The sequence below is a fragment of the Pleuronectes platessa genome, chromosome 20, assembly GCF_947347685.1.
Source record: "Pleuronectes platessa chromosome 20, fPlePla1.1, whole genome shotgun sequence".
Lineage (NCBI taxonomy): Eukaryota > Metazoa > Chordata > Actinopteri > Pleuronectiformes > Pleuronectidae > Pleuronectes > Pleuronectes platessa.
The window spans coordinates 19,466,475-19,486,457 of record NC_070645.1 but is presented as its reverse complement, the minus strand read 5'-3'; the positions used below and the strand labels follow the sequence as shown (position 1 = coordinate 19,486,457).

At 47.6% G+C, this 19,983-nt stretch overlaps 1 protein-coding gene and 1 pseudogene across 1 annotated transcript in view; one reads left to right on the top strand and one right to left on the bottom strand.

The window, feature by feature from the left end:
• drosha (drosha ribonuclease III) overlaps positions 1–19,983 on the top strand; it is a 101,859-nt gene that overhangs the window by 72,192 nt on the left and 9,684 nt on the right. Inside the window, exon 31 of the mRNA XM_053412418.1 lies at positions 757–803. Coding sequence (XP_053268393.1) covers positions 757–803 — 47 coding nt within the window. The remainder of the gene's footprint in view (positions 1–756; positions 804–19,983) is intronic.
• The window catches only part of LOC128425680 (cadherin-6-like), a 9,361-nt pseudogene continuing 833 nt past the window's right edge, over positions 11,456–19,983 (bottom strand).

Sequence of the window (19,983 nt, the reverse complement as noted above, 5' to 3'; positions counted from 1 at the left end):
TTGTGTTATGGAAACATCACTTTGTGCCGAGGGAGAGTCTGTGGCGAGGCGACACTGCATCGGGGGGGATGTGTTAGGGTCTACCTGGGATTGTGTGCTCACCGCAGGACAGGTGTGTGTGTGTGTTAAACCTTTGGTTGTGCTCACAAACACACACTCTCGCTTTTGTTGAGCGAAGAAAGTGAATCTCCGCACCAAGGCCTTTTCAGGGCTGGGGGGGGGGGTTGACGATAAAGCTGCAGCTGAGCCTTCGAGAAAGGAAACGTAAATCCATCAAACACCCCCCCCCTCTCCACATGTGGAAATCCCCTCCGCAGCCCCCCCCCCCCCACCACTTGAAAGCGCTCCCTCTCGCTCTAAGCTAGCGATAACTTTGTCCCTTCCATAGGATCTTTGACAGCTTACTGTTTCTGTATTTACATGACTTAAGCTCCCATCCACCTCCAGTGTGGGCTCTGATCACATGGTGTATAGACGCAGGGACCGGGAGTAAACAGTGCCCGGCCAATAGGCTTACCTTTTAGAAAATGTGTGCACGGCTGCTACCTGTTATTGTTCAGCAGAGGGGCTCTTATAAAAACACAAATAAAAAGCACTTTTGATAATCCGCTCAATATTAGGCCTGTTTTTTATTTGACAGAATTTCAGAAAAGGGACATTTTGAATATGCTAAACACCTTTTCTCTCTCTCTCTCGCTCTCCTCCCCCCCCCCCCCGCTCTCTCTCTCTCTCCTTTTAAAAACATTTCTAATCTAGCATCCAACAGGCGGAAATGGGAGCTGCGATGGATGCACTCGAGAAATGTGAGTTGTTTGGCAACACAAGCTTCTCCTCTCCAACACACACACACACACACACACACTTCCACATTTTAAGCCTTTCACACTCTCTGCCTCAGTGTTGAATATTAGCCTTGGCTGTACAGTAGTCAGTAAGATGGCTGGCGGAGCGCGGTGGCCTGACCAGGCGGTTGGCGGCAGCAGACAGGACATTAGGCCTGTTTGAAGTGCGAGCCCAGAGCACAGGCACGGGGCCGAGCCAGGGCTGGAGAACCAGTACAAACCAGCATGAGGCGAGCGAAGCCTCCTCCAACGCGTGTCCATCAATCCCCCCCGAGGGAGCGCGGGAAGTTTATGTCGAGGGCCCGCGCAAAAGTTTGTGTTATTTTGGGTTCTCGTTGTGTTTTCGAGCGACGCTCTCTCGCGCTCTTCAGATTTGAAGTAGAGCGGCGGACGCCTCTTTCCTCGGCTGTTTTTCATCTTGTCATCAACCAGCACTTAAGGAAAATAGATCGGGATTTTTCGGCATTTACTCGGCATTCACTGCCAAGTAAAAACACAATTACACAGCTCTCAGAAACACACAAACCATTTCCATCATCCCCCCCCCCCCCCGCCTCTTAGACCCGATGCATATGTAAGTGGACTCATAATATCACACATCACGTGGAGTGTGTTGAGAGAGCGCCACGTGTTCCAGGGTTGTGTTTTGAACCCCGACTCCGCTGCCGTCCCTGTGACCGGCACATTAATCACATGTAAGGTTTTGTTTTCATTCCTCAACTAATGAGTGTGAAGCGAACACACAAATGGTTTTGTTGGACCGGACCTGTGGAGCGCTGCGAGGGCACAAAGGTCAAACCTCTGATTCCATTTGGCTCCTGAACGAGGCCTCGAGCCGCACGTGATTGATTCTGTTTGTTCACCGGGAGCTTTACTCTCTATGAAACATTAGCGTTGGGGGGGTTGTTACTATTTAAAACTGTTGATCTCCTCTTCCTCCTGCTCCCGACTCCCCCCCCCCCCTTCACCTCCCCTCCCTCGCTCCTTATCAGGGGGCGTAGTTCAGTGCACACTCTCCCTCTCCTGCACCTTCCCCCCCCCCCCTTCCCCCTCCTCCCTTAATTCCTCCCCACTTCCTCTCCCCGGTGTACGCCCCTGTCACCATGATTGATAGATGCTCATTGCTGGTAAATGAACATTTCCCCCCTCATAAATTGTGGTTTCATGTGACTAGATTAGCAATTCCTTTTTTCCGAAAGGTCAGTTAATTTAAAAATCATCTCCCCAAGTCTTCCTCCTTTGGTGCAAAACCACTTCCAGCTGGAGGGCTTTGTTTGACTTTGTGTTGTCACTTGATTTAAACACCCCCCCCCCCCCCGGCGCCATGTACTCTTCTCTCTCACCCTGTGCTCCAGAGAACCCGAGGTGAGTCCGTTATATTAACCAAATTAATTAACTGGCTGGAAAGAGAGAAGAGAAAGGACGCCTCGGTGCGACAGAGATTAAAAACACTTTATAGATAGACTAAGGACAAAATGTTGATTAAATGATCGACAACAATTTGATAACGGATAAATCAAAGAAGTCGTTTATTAGTGTGGGGGGGGGGGGGGGGGGGGGAAGTGCTCTGCTCTGTTTTAATTGGAAGTTGAAGTTCATTTTGTTTTGGGGCGATTACACAAAAACAATTTTACAAACCTTGGCTTGATTCTCTGTGAACTGTCTCAAGGTGGATGGGACGTTAATAAGGAAACAGATTTCACCGTCTGTCCGTCCTCTCGTAGATTATTGGACAGTGATGAAAAATAGCATCACAGCAGCAAAAAATGATCCTGGAGACTCATCAGTTAATAACCTTTATTAATAAAACACTAATCAATACTTCAAATTCACGTGTTGTTTGCCTTAATGTGGCTGAAAGATCCAGAGGTCATGTTCTGAATGAAGCGCAGCCATTTTCAGAATTCACTTGTGAAGCCTGGATTAATGATTTCGGCGCGGGACGTCTCCTCAGAACATTTTAAATTCTGTTCCTCGCTGTTGCAGCATCATCTCGCTGGAGACAAACCAGTGAAGGTCAGTGGACGGGGTTCAAACACGTCTTTGAAGTACGAGTTTCCCCCCCGACCGGACGCTCATATAACCAGACTCTGCTTTGTCTCTCCTGTGATTGTCGAGGGCCTCGCTCCATTTGTTCACAGACGGATCAAGGACATCAGCCCCGGTGTCATGTAATTCCTCATTGATTGTGTTGTTGGCCCTCACTGCAGCGTCGGCTACACAATCCCTCGTCCTGTACGACAACACCCTTAAACTTGTGTTACTGTTGAATCCAGAAACACCTCAGCTGTCAGGATTCATCTCCATGTTTTATTTAAGGCCTCCTGGAGCATCAGAAGCACTTTGAGCAGAACTTTGAGCTTCTCCTGGTCGACAGAACCGGCGGCTCCAGCCGTGTCGGGCCGGTGAGAGACATGGCTGTGTTCAGTCAGACAGCTCCCAGCTCATTAAAGAGGCCGGGGCCCGTGTGTGTGGTGGTGTGCTGTCTGGTAGCCGATCCGCTGGTGGCTCGGGCTTATCCTCATTTCATTATTTGATGGCCCACGTTTTTTGACAGTCTCCTGCCTGTATCTGTCAAGGCAGAATGAAATGTTAACCAAGACCCAGACTGGAAGAAACATGAGTGCAAACAAATGGAGCTGAGAGGAGGCCGGGTCGGGGAACGGGATCGACGGAAGGAACCAGAGTTCCTCGGGCCCTCGGGCTCCGAGCACCACGCGCCGCTAGGTCTGAGGCGACATCAAATATACATGGAAACGGCTTAAACCATTTATCATTCATCCTCACAGATAGGACGCTCTCTGTTCAAAGTCAACAGTCGCTCCCCTTCCTCTCCAGCTTCCTCGCAGCTGCTTGTTTCTCAAACAATGCAATATCTGTTGAATGAGAGAAGGAGCCTCCATCTAGAGCTGGAAGGGAGATACACACATTCCTTCCTCAGCTTCCTCTAAACCCCTTAATCTCAGGATGAAAGCAGTGGAGGGATGGAGGCAGAGTAAAGTACAGTATGCAGGATCTCTATTCACTGGCTTGAGTCTTGTGTTTGCCCTTTGGCACGGCGGGGGGGAAATCCCTTCATCAGCTCCGCTATACAGGCGCTCTATCGGCTTGTTGACGGATGGACTCAGCCGCTCTATGCTGGAGTCGTGTCACAGCCTGAGCTCCGACTGAGTGGGTGAAGGCCTAAGTGAGGTAGCCGTGCTTCTTCTCGTGCGCCTTCCCCAAAAATCCAAACCTGCTAATGTCCGTCCGTCCTCGAGGGACACGTCTGCTCTGTGGATAGAGCAGCCGAGTCGAGCTGAGTGCCTGAACGCCTCCGACAGGGATCAGCATGCAGAGCGCCATCTTCTCCAGGAGCAGAATTCTCACTGCGTCTTTTCGATTGTCCAACACAAACTAACACAAAAAGCCTTGTGTGTTCTTTACCAGCCTCGTTCTCTGACGCCTGCTTTTGTGCCGAATGCTAAACAATGTAAATGACCAAACGCTTTTTTTTTTTTTTTTTTATTTCCTGTTGAGTGGGTTATTCTCAAGTCATCTCCCCGGGGGAAAATGCCGGTGATTTCCATATTTTAACTGCAATATGTAGTTTTCTCTCCGAGGCTCAGCGAGTGTTGCTTACTCACTGAAAGCATATTGAAATTGATTGTGTTTTTCCTCTGTGTGTCCATACTTGTGTGTGTGTGAGTCTCAAATTTACCTCTAAAGGATTTTCTCTTTTTTTAACCATTTGATCCGTCTCTTTTTTAATAGGATATAACCGTAATCTTGCACTTTTTCCTCTCAGCTGCCATAATGACGAATTATAGCGTCGAAGGAGGAAGAAAACCTTCTCTTCTTCTTCTTTTCACGAGTCAAACCCACATTTGAATTTTTTAATCCAGTGTTTCATTCCTGAGTTCTGATTACAGGAGGTGGTCGCACATAAACAAACCACTTTGCAGCTTTTAGATATTTACGAACAATTCCCGCCGACAATCAGTTGAGAAAATACGTTCGACTTGATTTACAAGAAGCAGAAAACGTTTTTAAATAATGCATCTGTCTGATTGTGGTGGTCCTGTGGAATGCAGCAGGTTCCAGTAAACCCAGTATCTTCACCAGGTCGTTGAATCATCGCCTCAAACCCAAAGCGTCACGTTATCAGTGTCTGGACAATAGTAATAATTAAATTCTCTCCATCTATCAGAGGATAAGATCCAGTATCTGCCCCACGATGCAGCAGCAGGCCCTGAGTATTTAGACAGGGATCATCTTTTTCTTCTTCTGTTGTTTACTGTTGTGTTAGCTCCGCACTGCAGCACCTTTGATTTGGAATGAAACGGGGTGTGAGGTTAAAGTGCCGGAGCTCAGCAGCGTGAGAAGTCGACAACCTCTGTGCACGCAACTGGGACCATGTTTTTATAACCCTGTGAAGTGTCTGCTGATCTCTGTGTGGTTTCTGCAAATATTTACAATCTAATATTAAGGGAATATTATGAGGAATATTTATAAAAAACGTCTATAATCCCTCCACTGACTAAATCAAGCTGAAACTCAGTGTTTTCCTCTTATTTCCATCTCAACATGCTGAAGCACAGAGTCACAATACAAGTGACTCCTCCAAAGTGTTTACCTGTGAATCTTTATCAGATGATAACTGATTTATTCAGATCCTGGAGGATTCTGCATCGTGCGCTGACTTTAGAACTTCTGCTGCACAAGGTGCTGAACGAGAGATTTCATGATCGTGGTCAGCGACCGGGAAAAACTGCACCGTCAGATTTGTGTCTCGGTGAGTTGACACACAAACCACTGGGCAGCCGTCATGCGTGCTGTTTTAAATTGAAGTGTGCAGCAGCAGGACCCGGTAACGTTAACACTTAATGGAAAATTACCAAAGCTATGAATATCAAGAACATTACAGCGTGTGTTTCTCCTGACGAGTCGCTCGGCTGGAAACGGAGCCGGGATCCAGAGGCTCCCCGGGGATTTGATCTCTCCAGTTAGTTTTAACTAGAAGTGAAAGAATCAGTGGATTAGAAAAATGCTCAGCAGCTGTTCTCACCGTCACTGAAATGATCTGGTGCCAAAAATGCAAAAAAACTAGTTTGGGAAATTGGTCTTTTCATCTTTTTTCTGTATAATATGATTTAAAATACATGTCTTGTGGTTTGGGAATATTTGGATGAAACAAAAAAGATGTTTGGACAGAAAACCTTTGATGGACAAGTTTACATTTTTTTTACACTTCACTGAATAATGATTATTAGAGCAACTTTAACGATAAAGTGATAATGGAAACTAAATGATAGGTTGATTTTGTATAAATTAAGACTATAATTTACAGATTATTTAATCTTTACAAATCTGAAAACATGTTTAAAATGATCAGAAAAAGACATGGAATTGACTCTGCCTGCAGTAACCTCCAGTGGCCACTAAGTGTTAGCATCAGAAAAAAATCCTACTGGGTTCCATTGGGAAATATCTTATTTCTCCATTGCTTTACCAAAAAAGCACAAACCATAAGTTCCTGTGTTTCCATATCTGGTCCAAAATGAAATGGTTTAATTTTTGGGTCCCGTCCCACTCCTCCACATAATCTCATGGAAACGGCTTCAGACGGACAGATGTCTTTTTCTGTCTCGAGTTGTCTTCTGAAGTTTTTCCTCCTTCGTTGACTGAGTTCTTAACTTTTTGTTCCGATACAGTTATTATGGTTTCTCTCTTCCTCTCCTCGTTTCCACTCAGCCTCCTCATTTGCCAGAAATCTGAGTCGTGTCCCAGTAGCCAAGATGGCAGCGAGTGAAGAAGCCAAACTGGGGCTTTAAAAACTTCCATTCAGAAACCAACATGTAGCCAATGGTACAGTCGAGTTTCTCCCAGGTTCACTGAGCCAAGCTGTGGGATCTGTCTGCTGTAAAGGAGACGTGGTTATTCAGCAGGTTTATTGGAGTTTTTTCAAACACGAGACAATTAAACACGTTGTACAGATCGTCTGTTGTTCAGCTGCGGCAGAAAAACCAGTTCCTCTGTTGTTCTGTCTCATTCACTCGCGTCCTGTTAACTGGGATCTGCTGGTTTCTCTCCTCGGCTGTCACCGTCTTATTAGAGAACTCATTTAGAAACGTTCCTCTGGTTTCAGATCTCCCAGCCGTCGAGCTGAAACCAAACCAGGCCCGTCTAATTCCTCGCTGCTCCATCGTGATTAGGGAAATAACAGCGGGGGGGCAATAACAGCGGGGGGGCAATTTAACCGAAGTTGTGGTTTCAGCCTTTTTCACTCATTTCACCAAAGTGACAGCGAGAGACACTCGATATGAAAACTATGGTCGGGAGCGATTTGAGCCGTGAACTGTGTTGTCCTGTCCCGGTTGGAAACTGACCTTGTCTCTTCACCCCCCCCCCCTCTCTCTCTTAACTGTTTCTCCTTGGTCGACTTCTCTCTGTTTTCCCGCTCTGCCTCTTCTTTCCCCCCCCCCCCCGACCAGATAACTTCCCACAGATGGCTCATCAGAAGCGCTTCATCGAGCGAAATACCGGCAGAGCTGAAGGAGATGAGACGCGAGCGCGAGCGGCAGGAGCTGGAGACCGACGAGGTGGAGGAGTGCAGGAAGTGACAGCACCTTTTCTTATGGGGGGGGGGGTGTTGGTGCCATCAGTACCTGCGTCCAGAACAAAGAACCCTATCGGCTCGTGTGGCGCCCGTCCAGGAGCGAGCTGGCAAAGCGGAGGAGCCACGGGTTTAATGTTGGAGCACCTTAGAAAAACCCCTTCAGCCGGTAACCCCCTTCACACCAGAAGCATAAATTGTGTTAATATAAGTTGTTAACTTGATTTATTTGTGTTACCAGTTCAAGAAGTGAGCATTGATCTGAGGCTTCAGTCAGAAATTTGAATGTTTGTTCTGTTTTCCCTTTTATGGTCAAAGTTAAAGTTATAATGGAGCATTAGAGCCACTCGAGAATAAAGTGGTAGTTTTATGAGAATAAAATCGTAATTTTAAGATTTCATTTTATCGCCCAATCAGGACCTTATTATCGTGCTGTTTATTAAATTACATAATGTCGTGACTCAAGTGCAGAATTCTCAAAAAAACGCCACGAATGTTTTTCTTCAGTTTGCCCCGACACTGTGGAATCAGGTTAGAAGACAGATGATTAGGACTGAAGCAGCTGTCATGTTTTATACTGTTGTGTAGTGTCGCTCTGTCAGACGTGGCCTTTGTGTGTTTGTTGCCGAAAAAACTTAAAAGCTCACGAGAAACTTTCAGATCCAGAAACGAGCAGCAGGAGATCGAACCGTTACTGACACGTGCCAGAAATCCAACAGCCCAGAAAGAGGACATGTTTTTAAATGGAAAGTGAAATGTGAAACAAATATCAAAGTAATAATATTGTAAATAAAGTTCCAGACTCGGTTCTGATAAGTGATTGGCTGCCTTGTTATTGAAATCCTCTCTCGTCTAATCCAGAGAGAAGGAGGTGGAGTCAATTACACTCGATCGCCCCCCGTGTCACCATCTGTCTCACATCTGCCACTCATCCCCTCATAATCAAAATGGGATTTCTCTTCTTCTTTTTTTTAAACCTTTCTCCTGAATCCGATTGGCTGACGGAGCAGATCTTAATTATAGATTGTCTAATTAACAATTTCCTCAGCTCGGTCGCCTCTGGATCCAGATATTTAACAACAGCCAGCGCTTTAATAACTCTCTGACACGTCGCATGGAGTCTTTTGTTCTGGGATTTATGGGACATAATAGAAACACACCTGTGAGGGAGAGAGAGAGAGAGAGAGAGAGCATCACATGAAGAAGAAGAAGAAGAACGAGAGAGAGAGGCTGATTTTTAAAGATATTTAATTGTGTCATATAAATATTCAGTACAAAATATCACGGTTTACAAAGCAGGTTGATGAACGGGCCCCTGACGCTACCCACGACCGCTCAGACTGTTTCTACACAAGAAAACTCCACTGCTCAATCACATTGTAACCAACAGAGTAGTATACCGGGGTCGGGGGGGCGGGGGGGGGGTTGAGCCCGGGGGCCGACCGGCGTCTACACATCAACAACCACAGATCTATCGTGTCCGGCGTCTAGTCGCCTCCGATGTAGAAACAGAAAAACACGAGTGGAACCCAGGAGCGTGGCGGCGTGCACGTTTCTTTTATCTGTAGCTCTGAGCCAATCACACCCTGGATAATAAAACACCCGTCTTCATAACGCCGATGTGCCGACCTCCCGTGAGAGGAGAGAGAGAACGGTGACGGCTGAAGGATGGAATGCGTTTTGGCGAGCGCCGCGGTCGTGGTGATTTTCCATTTGAGGCCTCACGTGGCACCTGGAGGCGGAGCAACAGGGCAAAGTTTTTTTTAAAACCCATTAAATTCTTATCAGAGCTGAGATGGCTAATAAACAAAACAACAACAAAAAACATGTGTATACAATAATAACCGAGCAGAAAGGATTCTCCAAACAACTGTGTTGTAAATTGGTTTGTGTAACGTCGGAGAGGAAAGTCGCTCTGTGGTTGATTGTTGTGTTGTTACTGCTTCAAACTCTTCACAGGTCGGCCTGTCTCTGAAGTGAGGGCACAGCTTGTTCTCTAGCTCGACTGGTTTCTTTTTGTGTTGTCGTTGATTTGGTTCTGTCCTCCCTCTTCATCCTGTCGTCTCCGTTTCACCGCCCGGAGATCTGCACTCGTTTGAGAACATCACCGCTAACGCATCGTTTTCACTGTTCGGCTCCTGACTCGCAGTTTAAAGCGTGTTTGTGAGTTTGTGAGGTTGTGAGTTTGATCATGTTGTGACCTTCTCTCTGAGCCGAGGACCCAACCCCCGGGTTCGGGGGACTTGAACACGCGGCTCAAAGGTCAGGTGCCGGTTGATGAGCGTCTTTATGGAGAAGGCTCGACGTCCCACAGGAAATCAGCTGAGTGAAGCCTGAACGCTCCACCGGCGCCACCGGCTCCACCAGCTCCACCAGCTCCACCAGCTCCACCAGCTCCACCAGCTCCACCGGCTCCACCGTCTCCACCAGCTCCACCAGCTGCACCACGACACACAGGACCTTTCACGAAGGGGGGTTATAGGAGGATTCTTTAAAAGGAAAATACTGGTGTTCTCTGCTTTCTGGCACGTTTCAGTCTCTGACGTGTTATTTTACATTATCATACATTCAACATCACCTGTTTTTATGTTTTAATGCTGTAAGTCGTGGCTCATTTAGATGATTTATTTTACTTTCTTATTCATATAACACAGTTTTCCCGCTCGGGTACATTGATTGATTTAAATGCTCATATTCGGTTTGTTTTTAATCACGTGAGGAAATTAAATAAAACCGTTTACGGGCATAAAATAAAATTGCACGATGAATTTTAATGTCGAGCGTCCACGAGACGTTTCACCTGATCTGATTGATTTGTGGTTTCGAGCTCGGCAGCGGGAGAAGTTCACCAGACCAGTATTTTCCTTTTTAAAGCAACACTACACAACTTTAGCGTCTTGTTCTGTGTGAGTGGGTTCCATCTCCTGTGAAGCTGAACCCAGATCAGTTTAAAACACTCTGAAGTTATTGGTTTATCTCTAATATTCAGCAGGAAACTGTTAAAACAAGAAGGATTCTGAACAGTTTGGTGGATTTAATACAGCAGCAGCTCTTCTGGGTCAGGAAGCCGGGGATTATGGGTAATATCCATCGCTCGGACACGAAGCCCCCGACAGAGTGAGTCCCCTCACGTGGCTGCAGGGGGCGCTGCGGCTCAGTAAAACTTACATAGTGCTGCTTTAACTGAGTCTGGCACATGTTAGTGATTTTCTATTATATATATATTTTTTTATCAGCTTTGAAAATAACACTGTTGCTTTCACACAGAGAGAAAAACTGCTTGTGACGACATTCAGCTCAGGGAGTGTTTGGTGTCTCGGCCTCGACCTCACAGCAAACGCACACAGCAAACGCACACAGCTGTGTGTAGGTGGAGAAGCAGATACCGTAAAAAATGACACAACCGAAAACCCCAGAGTCCGTTTCAGCCGCCACTCGTCGACAGCAGTGCACCACGACTTCTCTCCTGCACCAACCAGAACTGTCGCTGAAAGGGGGGCGGAGTCACGTGGACGATAGAAAACGACTGTACAGCGAATCATGTCACCGCAAGTACACAAGCTAAGATAGAACTCACAATATGCAGCATGGTTTTTTTGTCCCAGAAACACTGAAAAGTACACAAACTGCTGTTGAGCGAGTCCATCACAGGCAGCTTTGGAGAAACAACCCCCCCACGACCACCCCCCCCCCAACCCCCCACCCCAAAAAACAAAAAGAAAATGTCGGTATAGATATATTTGGGCCTCATGTACACCCCCCATATACACACAGAGAAAAAAGTCTCGACACAAAGTCTCTTCACTGTTCCCTCGCAAGGACGCAACTAACACTGACTGGACACACAAAGTCTACGTGAGGTCACCGAGGGGACGACTGGAAGGTGGTCGGTGTTCGGCGGAGGAGCTCCCGGACGGACAGGGTTCGATTCCCCCCACCCCGCACCGCCGCTCTTCTCGCCACAACTTGCAACCAGAACCGGAAAGTTTTCACCGTGTGTGTTTCTCCGGGCTCCTCGTTAGGAGTCCCTGTCGCTGTCGTCCCCCCCGTACATGTCCGCCAGCTTCTTAAAGCGCGGCCCCCACTCTTCGCTTCAGGTAGTTGTAGTCCTGGTCGCCCTCGGTGGTCACCGACTCCAGCGAGCTGAGGGACTCGGCCACCGAGCCGTTCCCCTCGTAGGCGTACGTGGCCAGGGAGTCGTACAGGCGGCGCCGTCGGGTCGCCGTCGTTGTCCTGGAGCCGCTGGTTTGATGAAGTCCCTCACGTCCCCGTTATTGTCCCGGGCCGGGGGGGGCAGCACCGGCCGGCGGACCGGAGGGTAGAAGGTCTCGGGGACGATGTCCCTAGCGCTGCTTGCTGTCCTCGATGGCCTCCGGGTTGCGCAGCGTTCCGATATCAAAGGCCTGAGTGTCCTCCTCTCCGCCGCCCCTCATCGTTGTAGCTGACCACGTTGTCCCTGACGTCCTCCTTGGAGATGATCAGAGGCTCCTTCTTCCTCTGTCTCCTCAGGGCGGCGAACAGCACCACGATCACTGCGGGGACAAACGAGGACAACAAACAAAGACAATCTGTGACTTGTGCTTCTCTGCCTCTCCTCGCTCTGAAGGCCAGCGAGCGTCGGGGGGAATCGTGAAGCTGCCTGAGTGTTCACTGATATTCAGGGACTTTGTGTGACTTTGTAGAACGAGCACGAGGATGCATTATGTATCCACCCCCCCCCCCCCCCCCCCCCCCCTCCTCCTCCTCCTCAGAGACCACGGCTGCTTAAGATCACAAAGGGATGCAGTTAAAGAACACAGCAAATTACCCTGTGTGCTAGAAACACAACTTACTGTATATCAGGACATGGGGGGGGGGGGGGACAGACTAACATCAAACATGGAGTCAATTAGCTCTGAGCAGCTGAACCAATGTCCTTCATCCTAAAGCACAACGTGTGTTTACAGGGAAACATAAAGTTTGATTTCCTGCAGCTGAGATTCTGTTCAAATTAAAAGATCCTATTGGCCGTGGTCACCGTGAGAGGATCCGCCCCCAGGATCCGCCCCCAGGATCCGCCCCCTTAACCCCTGTGAGGCGCCGTGTGACATCTCCGGTGCCCGACCTGAAGCTGAGGTGCATGCTGGGAAGTTTACTCACTGAGCAGGATGATGACACACAGCAGGATGGCCACCAGGGCCCCGGTGCTGAGTCCCGCCACTCGCGGTGAGCGCCTCGGCGTTGCACAGCTTCATGTTTCCCCTCGCGGTCGCACGTGCACACCCGGATGGTGAGCGTGCACGTGCTGCTCTGCATCGGGAACACGCCGTCGGAGATCACCACCGGCACGTGGTAGATGCTCATCTGGACGCTGTTGTAGCTGTTCCTGCGCGTGAGGATCCAGGCCGTGTTGTCTGAGGACGACAGGAGATCCTGTTTGTGTGCAGCAGGAAATCACCTGAACCAGAACCTGGAGTCTAAACCTCCAGAACCTGGAGTCTAAACCTCCAGAACCTAGAGTCTAAACCTCCAGAACCTAGAGTCTAAACCTCCAGAACCTGGAGTCTAAACTCCACGAGGCCCAACAGGCCCAAAAATCAACTCTTGAAACCTTGTGATGACATTTGGGGGGGGGGGGGGGGTTAATTACCTTTGTTATCACGCACTAGAGAAGTTGGCCTTCCCAGCAGCCTCCTGGGCGAGACTGAAGGAGAAGCGGTGACCTCCGAGGGGCTCGTCCGGGGTCGGTGGCGCTCACGGTCTGGATCCTCTGAAACAGGAAGCAGACGGGTCAGGAAACACAAACCTCCACTTCCTGGAATCGAACCGTGTCAATGATGCTTCGAGAGCTTTTCACGAGTCCAGTGCATCAGCACGTGACCAGCTCCCCCCCTCAGTTATTTGTATTATTGGTTTCATTATTCAGCCTCTTCTTCTTCTCCTCCTCCTCCTCTTCTCTGGAGGCGGACGTCCACCAGTTCCGCTCTGACCTGGATCTGTTCAACCTTTCTATATATTAAAGGACAGAGCTTCCTCGGGGGAAATGTCGTGTCTCTGTACATATTCTGATATGAAGTGTGAACCGACGAGCTTTGATTTGACCCCCGAGATGTTTTAATAAAACGGACTTGACTTTCCAGGAAAAATCCAACAAGTGCAAGATGCTCCGAGAAGTTTTTTCTTTCTCATTTTATCAGATATTTGTATTTTGGGTTTCTGCGTATATTATTTGTTCCGTCTACACAACACGTGTGTCTCTCAGCTTCGACTCACCTGATTGGCTTTTGCGTTCTCACACACAAACGTCTCGTAGCTGGAGGCGAACGTCGGAGCGTTGTCGTTCACAAGTCGAGAGACTCGGATGAAGACGGGAACTCGGACTGATCTGTCGTGGGTTGTCTGAAGAGAGAGAGAGAGAGAGAGAGAGAGAGAAACAAAAAGAGAGAGAGAGAGTGAGTCCCACTGATGCTGTTGGGTCACGTGTTCGGTGTGTGTCGCTGTTTCCAGTGATTCTATAAAGCAAAATAACATGAAAAAGTAAAGCCTGAAATAAATAACTCATAAAAAAAATACATCTCTTAGGTTATCGTCGCTTTGTACATTAATTTTTCTTTAGGCCGACACATGTAAATAATTAAGAAAATTGCATTCTGGGGATTAATTAAGACAAATAAATAAATAAAACATTATTCAAACAAAGCAGCATGAATAAAAACAGAAACCATTGATGCTACATTTGATATTCTGTCTACAGGGACTCGAGCCTCTGAAGGTTTCAGGCTAAATCCGTGTTTTCCTTTAAAAACACAGTTTTCCAAAATAAAACTCCTCTGTCCTCACGAGCGTTCCGGCTTCGGATTCAGTTTTAATAAACACTAACAAACCATAAAAAAGCATCTGTCTCTGAAGGTTTGAGTTTCACTGAGAGGAACAAAGATGACATTAGTCAAGATTATAAGAAAGTTAATGAATTAACAGGCAGAACTGAAGTTTGCTGACGGATCAAACAATTCACTTTGAAAGATTTCAGACAAAAAGCAATAAATGAAACTTTCTAAAAACAGACTGTCTGGTTTCTCCCACTTCCTGAGAACAAGCACCAGCCATCGGTCAGAACTGGGTGAACTGGATTAGTTCTGTTTCTTTGCCGACTCATCCCAGACGTTCCAGTCTGACCATTAAGATCGTATCGGCCCCAAAAACCCAATTTGTCTGGGAGGAAGGCGGCCGAGAGAGAAACTGTCTGAACTCACTGAACTCGGTGGCGATGACGGAGATGTTGTGCCAGGCGTCCTCCTCCCCGGTCCAGCTCCCGGAGGATGAACACCGACCCGTTCCCCGCGTGCACGTTGAACACTCGGTCCATGTCGGTGCGCCGGTCGATGGAGTACCTGCAGGAAACAGAGAGAGACTCCCCTGAGTGGGTGGAGGTGTGACGTGGTCCCGGGTGGAGGGACGAGTTTGGATCTGAAACCAAACTGCTCACACTCGGAGGTTTGAGTCTCTTAAAGAAGCCGGACTGGTTTCATGAAGATCCATCTGGTCACATGAGCCTAAAACCATCAGCAGGATCTGACACAAGACGTATACACACGTGTGTCACTGGTGAATTGAGCCTCTAACAAACTACACTCACACAGACACACACACACACAGCGTTGTGTTGTTTCTTCTCTCCCTCAGACGACTGGGACACATCAGTGTGATTAATGGAGGAGCAGCATCAGGAGGCCGGGTGTGTAGAGGGAGGAGACCCCGAGGGGAGTCGGTGAACCGGGGCTCTGACTGCACCGCTGCACCTCCTCCCTCCCTCCTCCTCCACAGATCTACCTCCCTCCCTCCTCCCTCCCTCCCTGCTTGCTTCTCCTGCATAAACCCATTTAAGTGTCTTTATCCAAACACTCCCCCCACCCTCCCACCCCTTCCCACCTCCCTCCACACCGACAGTAACTCTAACCTTGTTAAAGCTGCGTCGTGCTAATTGCTTTTCTAATATTCCCAATAATTCAGCCGGCTGGGCTCTAACCACCCCCCCCCCCACCACGCTGATTAATGACGGGGAGATAACGGCGCCTCGTCCGGGAGTGCTGCTCTCAGCAGGAAGCTGCAGGGAGGAAGGACATGAGAGGACTGCTGGTGTCGGGACATGTCTCCTCTGTCCTCTGTGCAGGAGGAGCACGACCGGCCACAGCACCACAGTGTTCTGGTCACTGGTCAACCAGTAGAAGTATCTATCTCCAGTAGGGAGGGCAAAAGGTTCTCTGGTTTGACACATGATCAATCTGAGGAAGTATTTAAGTTCCTCAAGATGATCCATAAATATAAGAGATTCAATTATGATGAACCTCGTGGTCTGAATCTTCCCTAACGAGAAACTCGTGTCTCCAACTTTCTGCCCAAGGCTTCATAATGTTAGTTTCTGTAGCAGATGAGGAATTTATCACTTTGCTTTTATCAACAGAGTCGACTTTGTGTGAAGTTCTGATGATGAAAGATTAGAATGATGTGGTTCTGTGTCATGTGCTTCTATGACTGAAGCTCTTGTTTCCCAGGTTAATAATAACTCAGATTTATTTACCCTCTAGTCAATAACAAACATGAACAGAGTGTTGTTGTTGTTGATTAACATTAATCTTCAGTCTTTAACTTGTTTTTCATAAAAGAGTCAGAGCGACCGCTAACGCCTCCAGGAGGAAGTGTGGGGGGGGGGGGGTCGGCTCGTGACCTGAGAACAACATGTGAACGGATGAGTGACAGGGAAACAACTATTTGGGACAAATAACTTTAAATAACTTTGAAAACGCTCCTTATTTTTAAAATTGTTTAACTTAAAACAACCGATGTTTCAAAATAAAAGCTTTATATGAAGCATTGCAGCGGACAAAAAATAAAAGTGCTTTTACTCTGAAGTCAAACTGCTGAACAGGAAGTGCCTCGGTCCGATATCAGATTGATCTTGATTTGAGGTTTGACCCAACTTCAGTTTGTCTGAGGACGTAGAAGACGACAGTGTCCTCTACACACTGCACGTCCGTCCAACAGGAGAACTTGTGTGTGTGTGTGTGTGTGTGTGTGAGTGTGTGTGTGCACCGAGGCCTAAATGTGCACGTGTCAGTGTGTGCGGCGGCCGTTGCCAGCTAATAAAGATAACCATCTCCTGCCAGGGCGGCCCTCAGTTCCCTGGCAGGAGATGCTCCTCCTCCTCCTCCTCCTCCTCCTCCTCCTCCTCCTCTAAATGCCACCGGCGGCTTCCTCCTTGATGATGGGCCATAAAAGAGAATGATATCATATTTGACACCTGCAGTAAAGTGGTGGAACTTCAACCTTGAGAGGCAACTCCCTCAGTGCGTCATAAAGATGAAAAGTCTTTGAGACGGAGACGCTGCCATCACCCCCCCCCCCCCCCCCCCCTCTAACAGGAGACGAGTTGTGCGACCGAACTTTTGTCCCATTTCGGTGCTAAGCAGCGTTTGTGAGTCTAATTGACAGGGTTGTGTCTCGTGATGTGTGTGTTTGTGTTTGTGCTGAAGGACAAAGATCCCTCCTTCGCAGCTTTTAGCCTCATTTCACACTTTACATCAGCGTGATGGATCCTTCGTATAGAACATCAGAGAAGTGAGGATATTAAACTCATTTTAAACTCAAGGTTCTCTCACTGGATTCTTTACTGAATGTGACTGAAGCTCAGGAGAGAGTGAACCTTTAATTCATCAGTTTTATCATATCACACAATTATTATAATAGAGCTGAATTAAAGGTCAAATAATCAAAAGTCTGATCCAACATGTTTTACTCGAGTTGTCTTTTTGAAGAATCACAATAAAGCTTCTGAACACTTTTCTTGAAATTCTTTTATATGAATTACATTTCACATATTTTTATTATCAAGATATGATTTATATCTATATCTTCTGTAAAGCCCTTTGAGATGCATTTCCTGTCTGAACGGTGACCAAACAAATAAAGTTTATTCTTATTCTTAAGTTAAATTCATGAGACTTTAGAAAGTTGAATTCTGAAGTTAGATTTTGTGATTCAAGGTTTTCTGTTTCCTCACAAGCTGAAGGACGTTTCTTTAGTTTGAAGGTTGGATATATCATTTTAGATCATTTTAGTTTATTCATAATTAATCCATTTGTTGTTATTTGTCTTTACTTAAGTATTTCTAACAAGCTCTGTTTGTTGTTTTGATTTGTTGAAATTAATCCTGTGAGTTTATGAATTAACCCCCGAGTCCCTGGACCTACCTGACCAGGCTGTTCTTGTCGTCGGGGTCGGAGGCGCTGACGAGCCGATGATGGTGTTCCGGGCCGCGTCCTCTTTGACCTCCATCACGTAGCTGACCCGCTGGAACACCGGGCGGCTCGTCCACGTCCTCCACCACGATCTTGACGGTGGCCTCGTCCCTGAACGGCCCATGGAGAAGAAGCGGGGGTCGATGTGCACGTTCTCCACCTGCACCCGGAGGCTGTACTGACGCTTCCTCTCGAAGTCCAGCGGCTGAAAAGCAAAGGAAGAAGTTTGACTTGCAGTAAAAAGGAAAATCTCAGTTTGATGTTTTGTGTTTTCTCTTTAATCGAAGCTCTTCACATTCACTTTAAACATTCATCTGTATTCAGCAGCACGTTCAGCCGAGCATTCTCAGAACACTCATCTACATGCAGAGCATCCGGCCGCGTTAACTTCAGGTCAGATTCTGATTCTGTTCATTAAACTGACAAACTTTCCCAGAGCGTCGTCTAATGAGCGGGTCGCTCTGCAGAGGAACCGACACACACTCAAAAACACATTGAGATATTTTCACTCATTTGATGTTTGTGTTTTCAACTAATTGATTTTCTGATTCTTTGAAACCATCAATCAAAGTCGTCTCTTGATGTTTTTTCTTTTTGTCTCAATGACGAGATCATGGAGTCAGATTATGTCTCAGAGAAAAAACGCCACATCGGAGTTTGTTGTGTTTCATTCAACTTCACAAGGGAAAATACAGATTATAACTATTATTATTATTATTATTAAAAGGTTTTACACGTTTTATTATCTCCACAGAAAACCATGATCGTGATAAAGTGTGAAGTCAAATGACGAGAGATGTTTTCACTTCCAGAAACTGTTTCCGTCCTGATCCTAATAAAGGGCGTCGTGCTGTCGTTGCTGCTCATGCATTATGTTTATTCTGGACTTTTCATTTCACAATTTTTTTTGCTATCATAATATATTATGATGTAATAATCCTGCGTCCCAGCCTCATCATGATGCACCTCCATCCTCTGATGAGCATCATGATGAGCTGGACCTTTGTGTAGTTGTGCATGTTGCAGTGTGTGTATATCTTTTATGTTCCTTCTCTGAACTTTATTCTGAAGTCGCAGCCACTGAAGGTATCCCCCCCCCCCTCCCCTCCTCCCCTATTGATGGAATAATTGCCGAGCAATGCATCTTAACGGGCAAGTTAACAGTGGCTGGGGGGGGGGGGGGCTCGCCGGCTGCCTCCTGTACATGTGAAAGGAGCCCGGCTCCGTGATCACTGGAGTCGACCATGAAAGCTCGGGATGGAACAAACCTCCTTCTGAAGCCACGAATAATAACATATTGTTAGTCAGTGGTTTCTGCAGCTTTGTGTTTAAGTGGGAGGAGGCGGGGGGGGGGGGGGGGGGGGGTGCTTTGAAGGTAGCAGTGGAGGCTCGGACGGGACACACTCCCACTCCACAACCCCATTTAATTATCAGGTTCAGATTTGGGAGGCAGGCGCACTCCCCACCAAACACACACCTCTCCGCACACCCGCAGCACAAAAGGCAGTTTATGTCATCTCCACTTAATGATGGGATGATGGAGGCGATCGATGGCCGGCTGCAGGGAGGCGGCTTCACGAGGCAGCTGCCGGATTCTGTTGAATACATCAGAAACACACCGCACGCACACACGATCCATACCAGGCATCAATACTCCTGCTTGGGTCTCAGGCCGAGAGGAAGAATGAATCTCATCACAACACGTGTAGAGGAAGAGAAGAGGAAGATGAAATCTAATAACTGCAGCGTCCGGCTCCCGGCTGCAGACAGAACGCTTTCTGTGATTTTTGATTCTTTATCGAATTCAGTTTTAAAGAAATGTTTCCTGCTTGTATACAAAGAGCAGGTTGAGGAAAGGAGTCGAGGAAAGGAAGCAAAACCAAGTGCACAACACTTTGTGAGCTGCAGCAAACTGCACATGAGACTTTATGAGGCTTTAAATTCATCATCCTGAAGATTTTCATGAAGTTTAACTTTAAATATGATGCATGCACGAGGTAATTAAAGTTCATATCAACGTTTAGACCCCCCCCCCCCCCCCCCCCCCCCCCCCCCACATCCAGTCCCAGACTGACCTTCCTCAGCACGATCATGCCGTCCTGCGTGCTCCTGTTGGTGGCGATGTCGAACCAGCCGGGCCCGTCGACCCCGATGACCCGGTAGTCCATCGCCGCGTTCTCGCCGATGTCTCCGTCCACGGCTCGGATCAGTCCCACCGTGGAGCCCAGCTCGAGGGACTCGGGCACCCGGAACTCGTACACGGCTGCGGAGA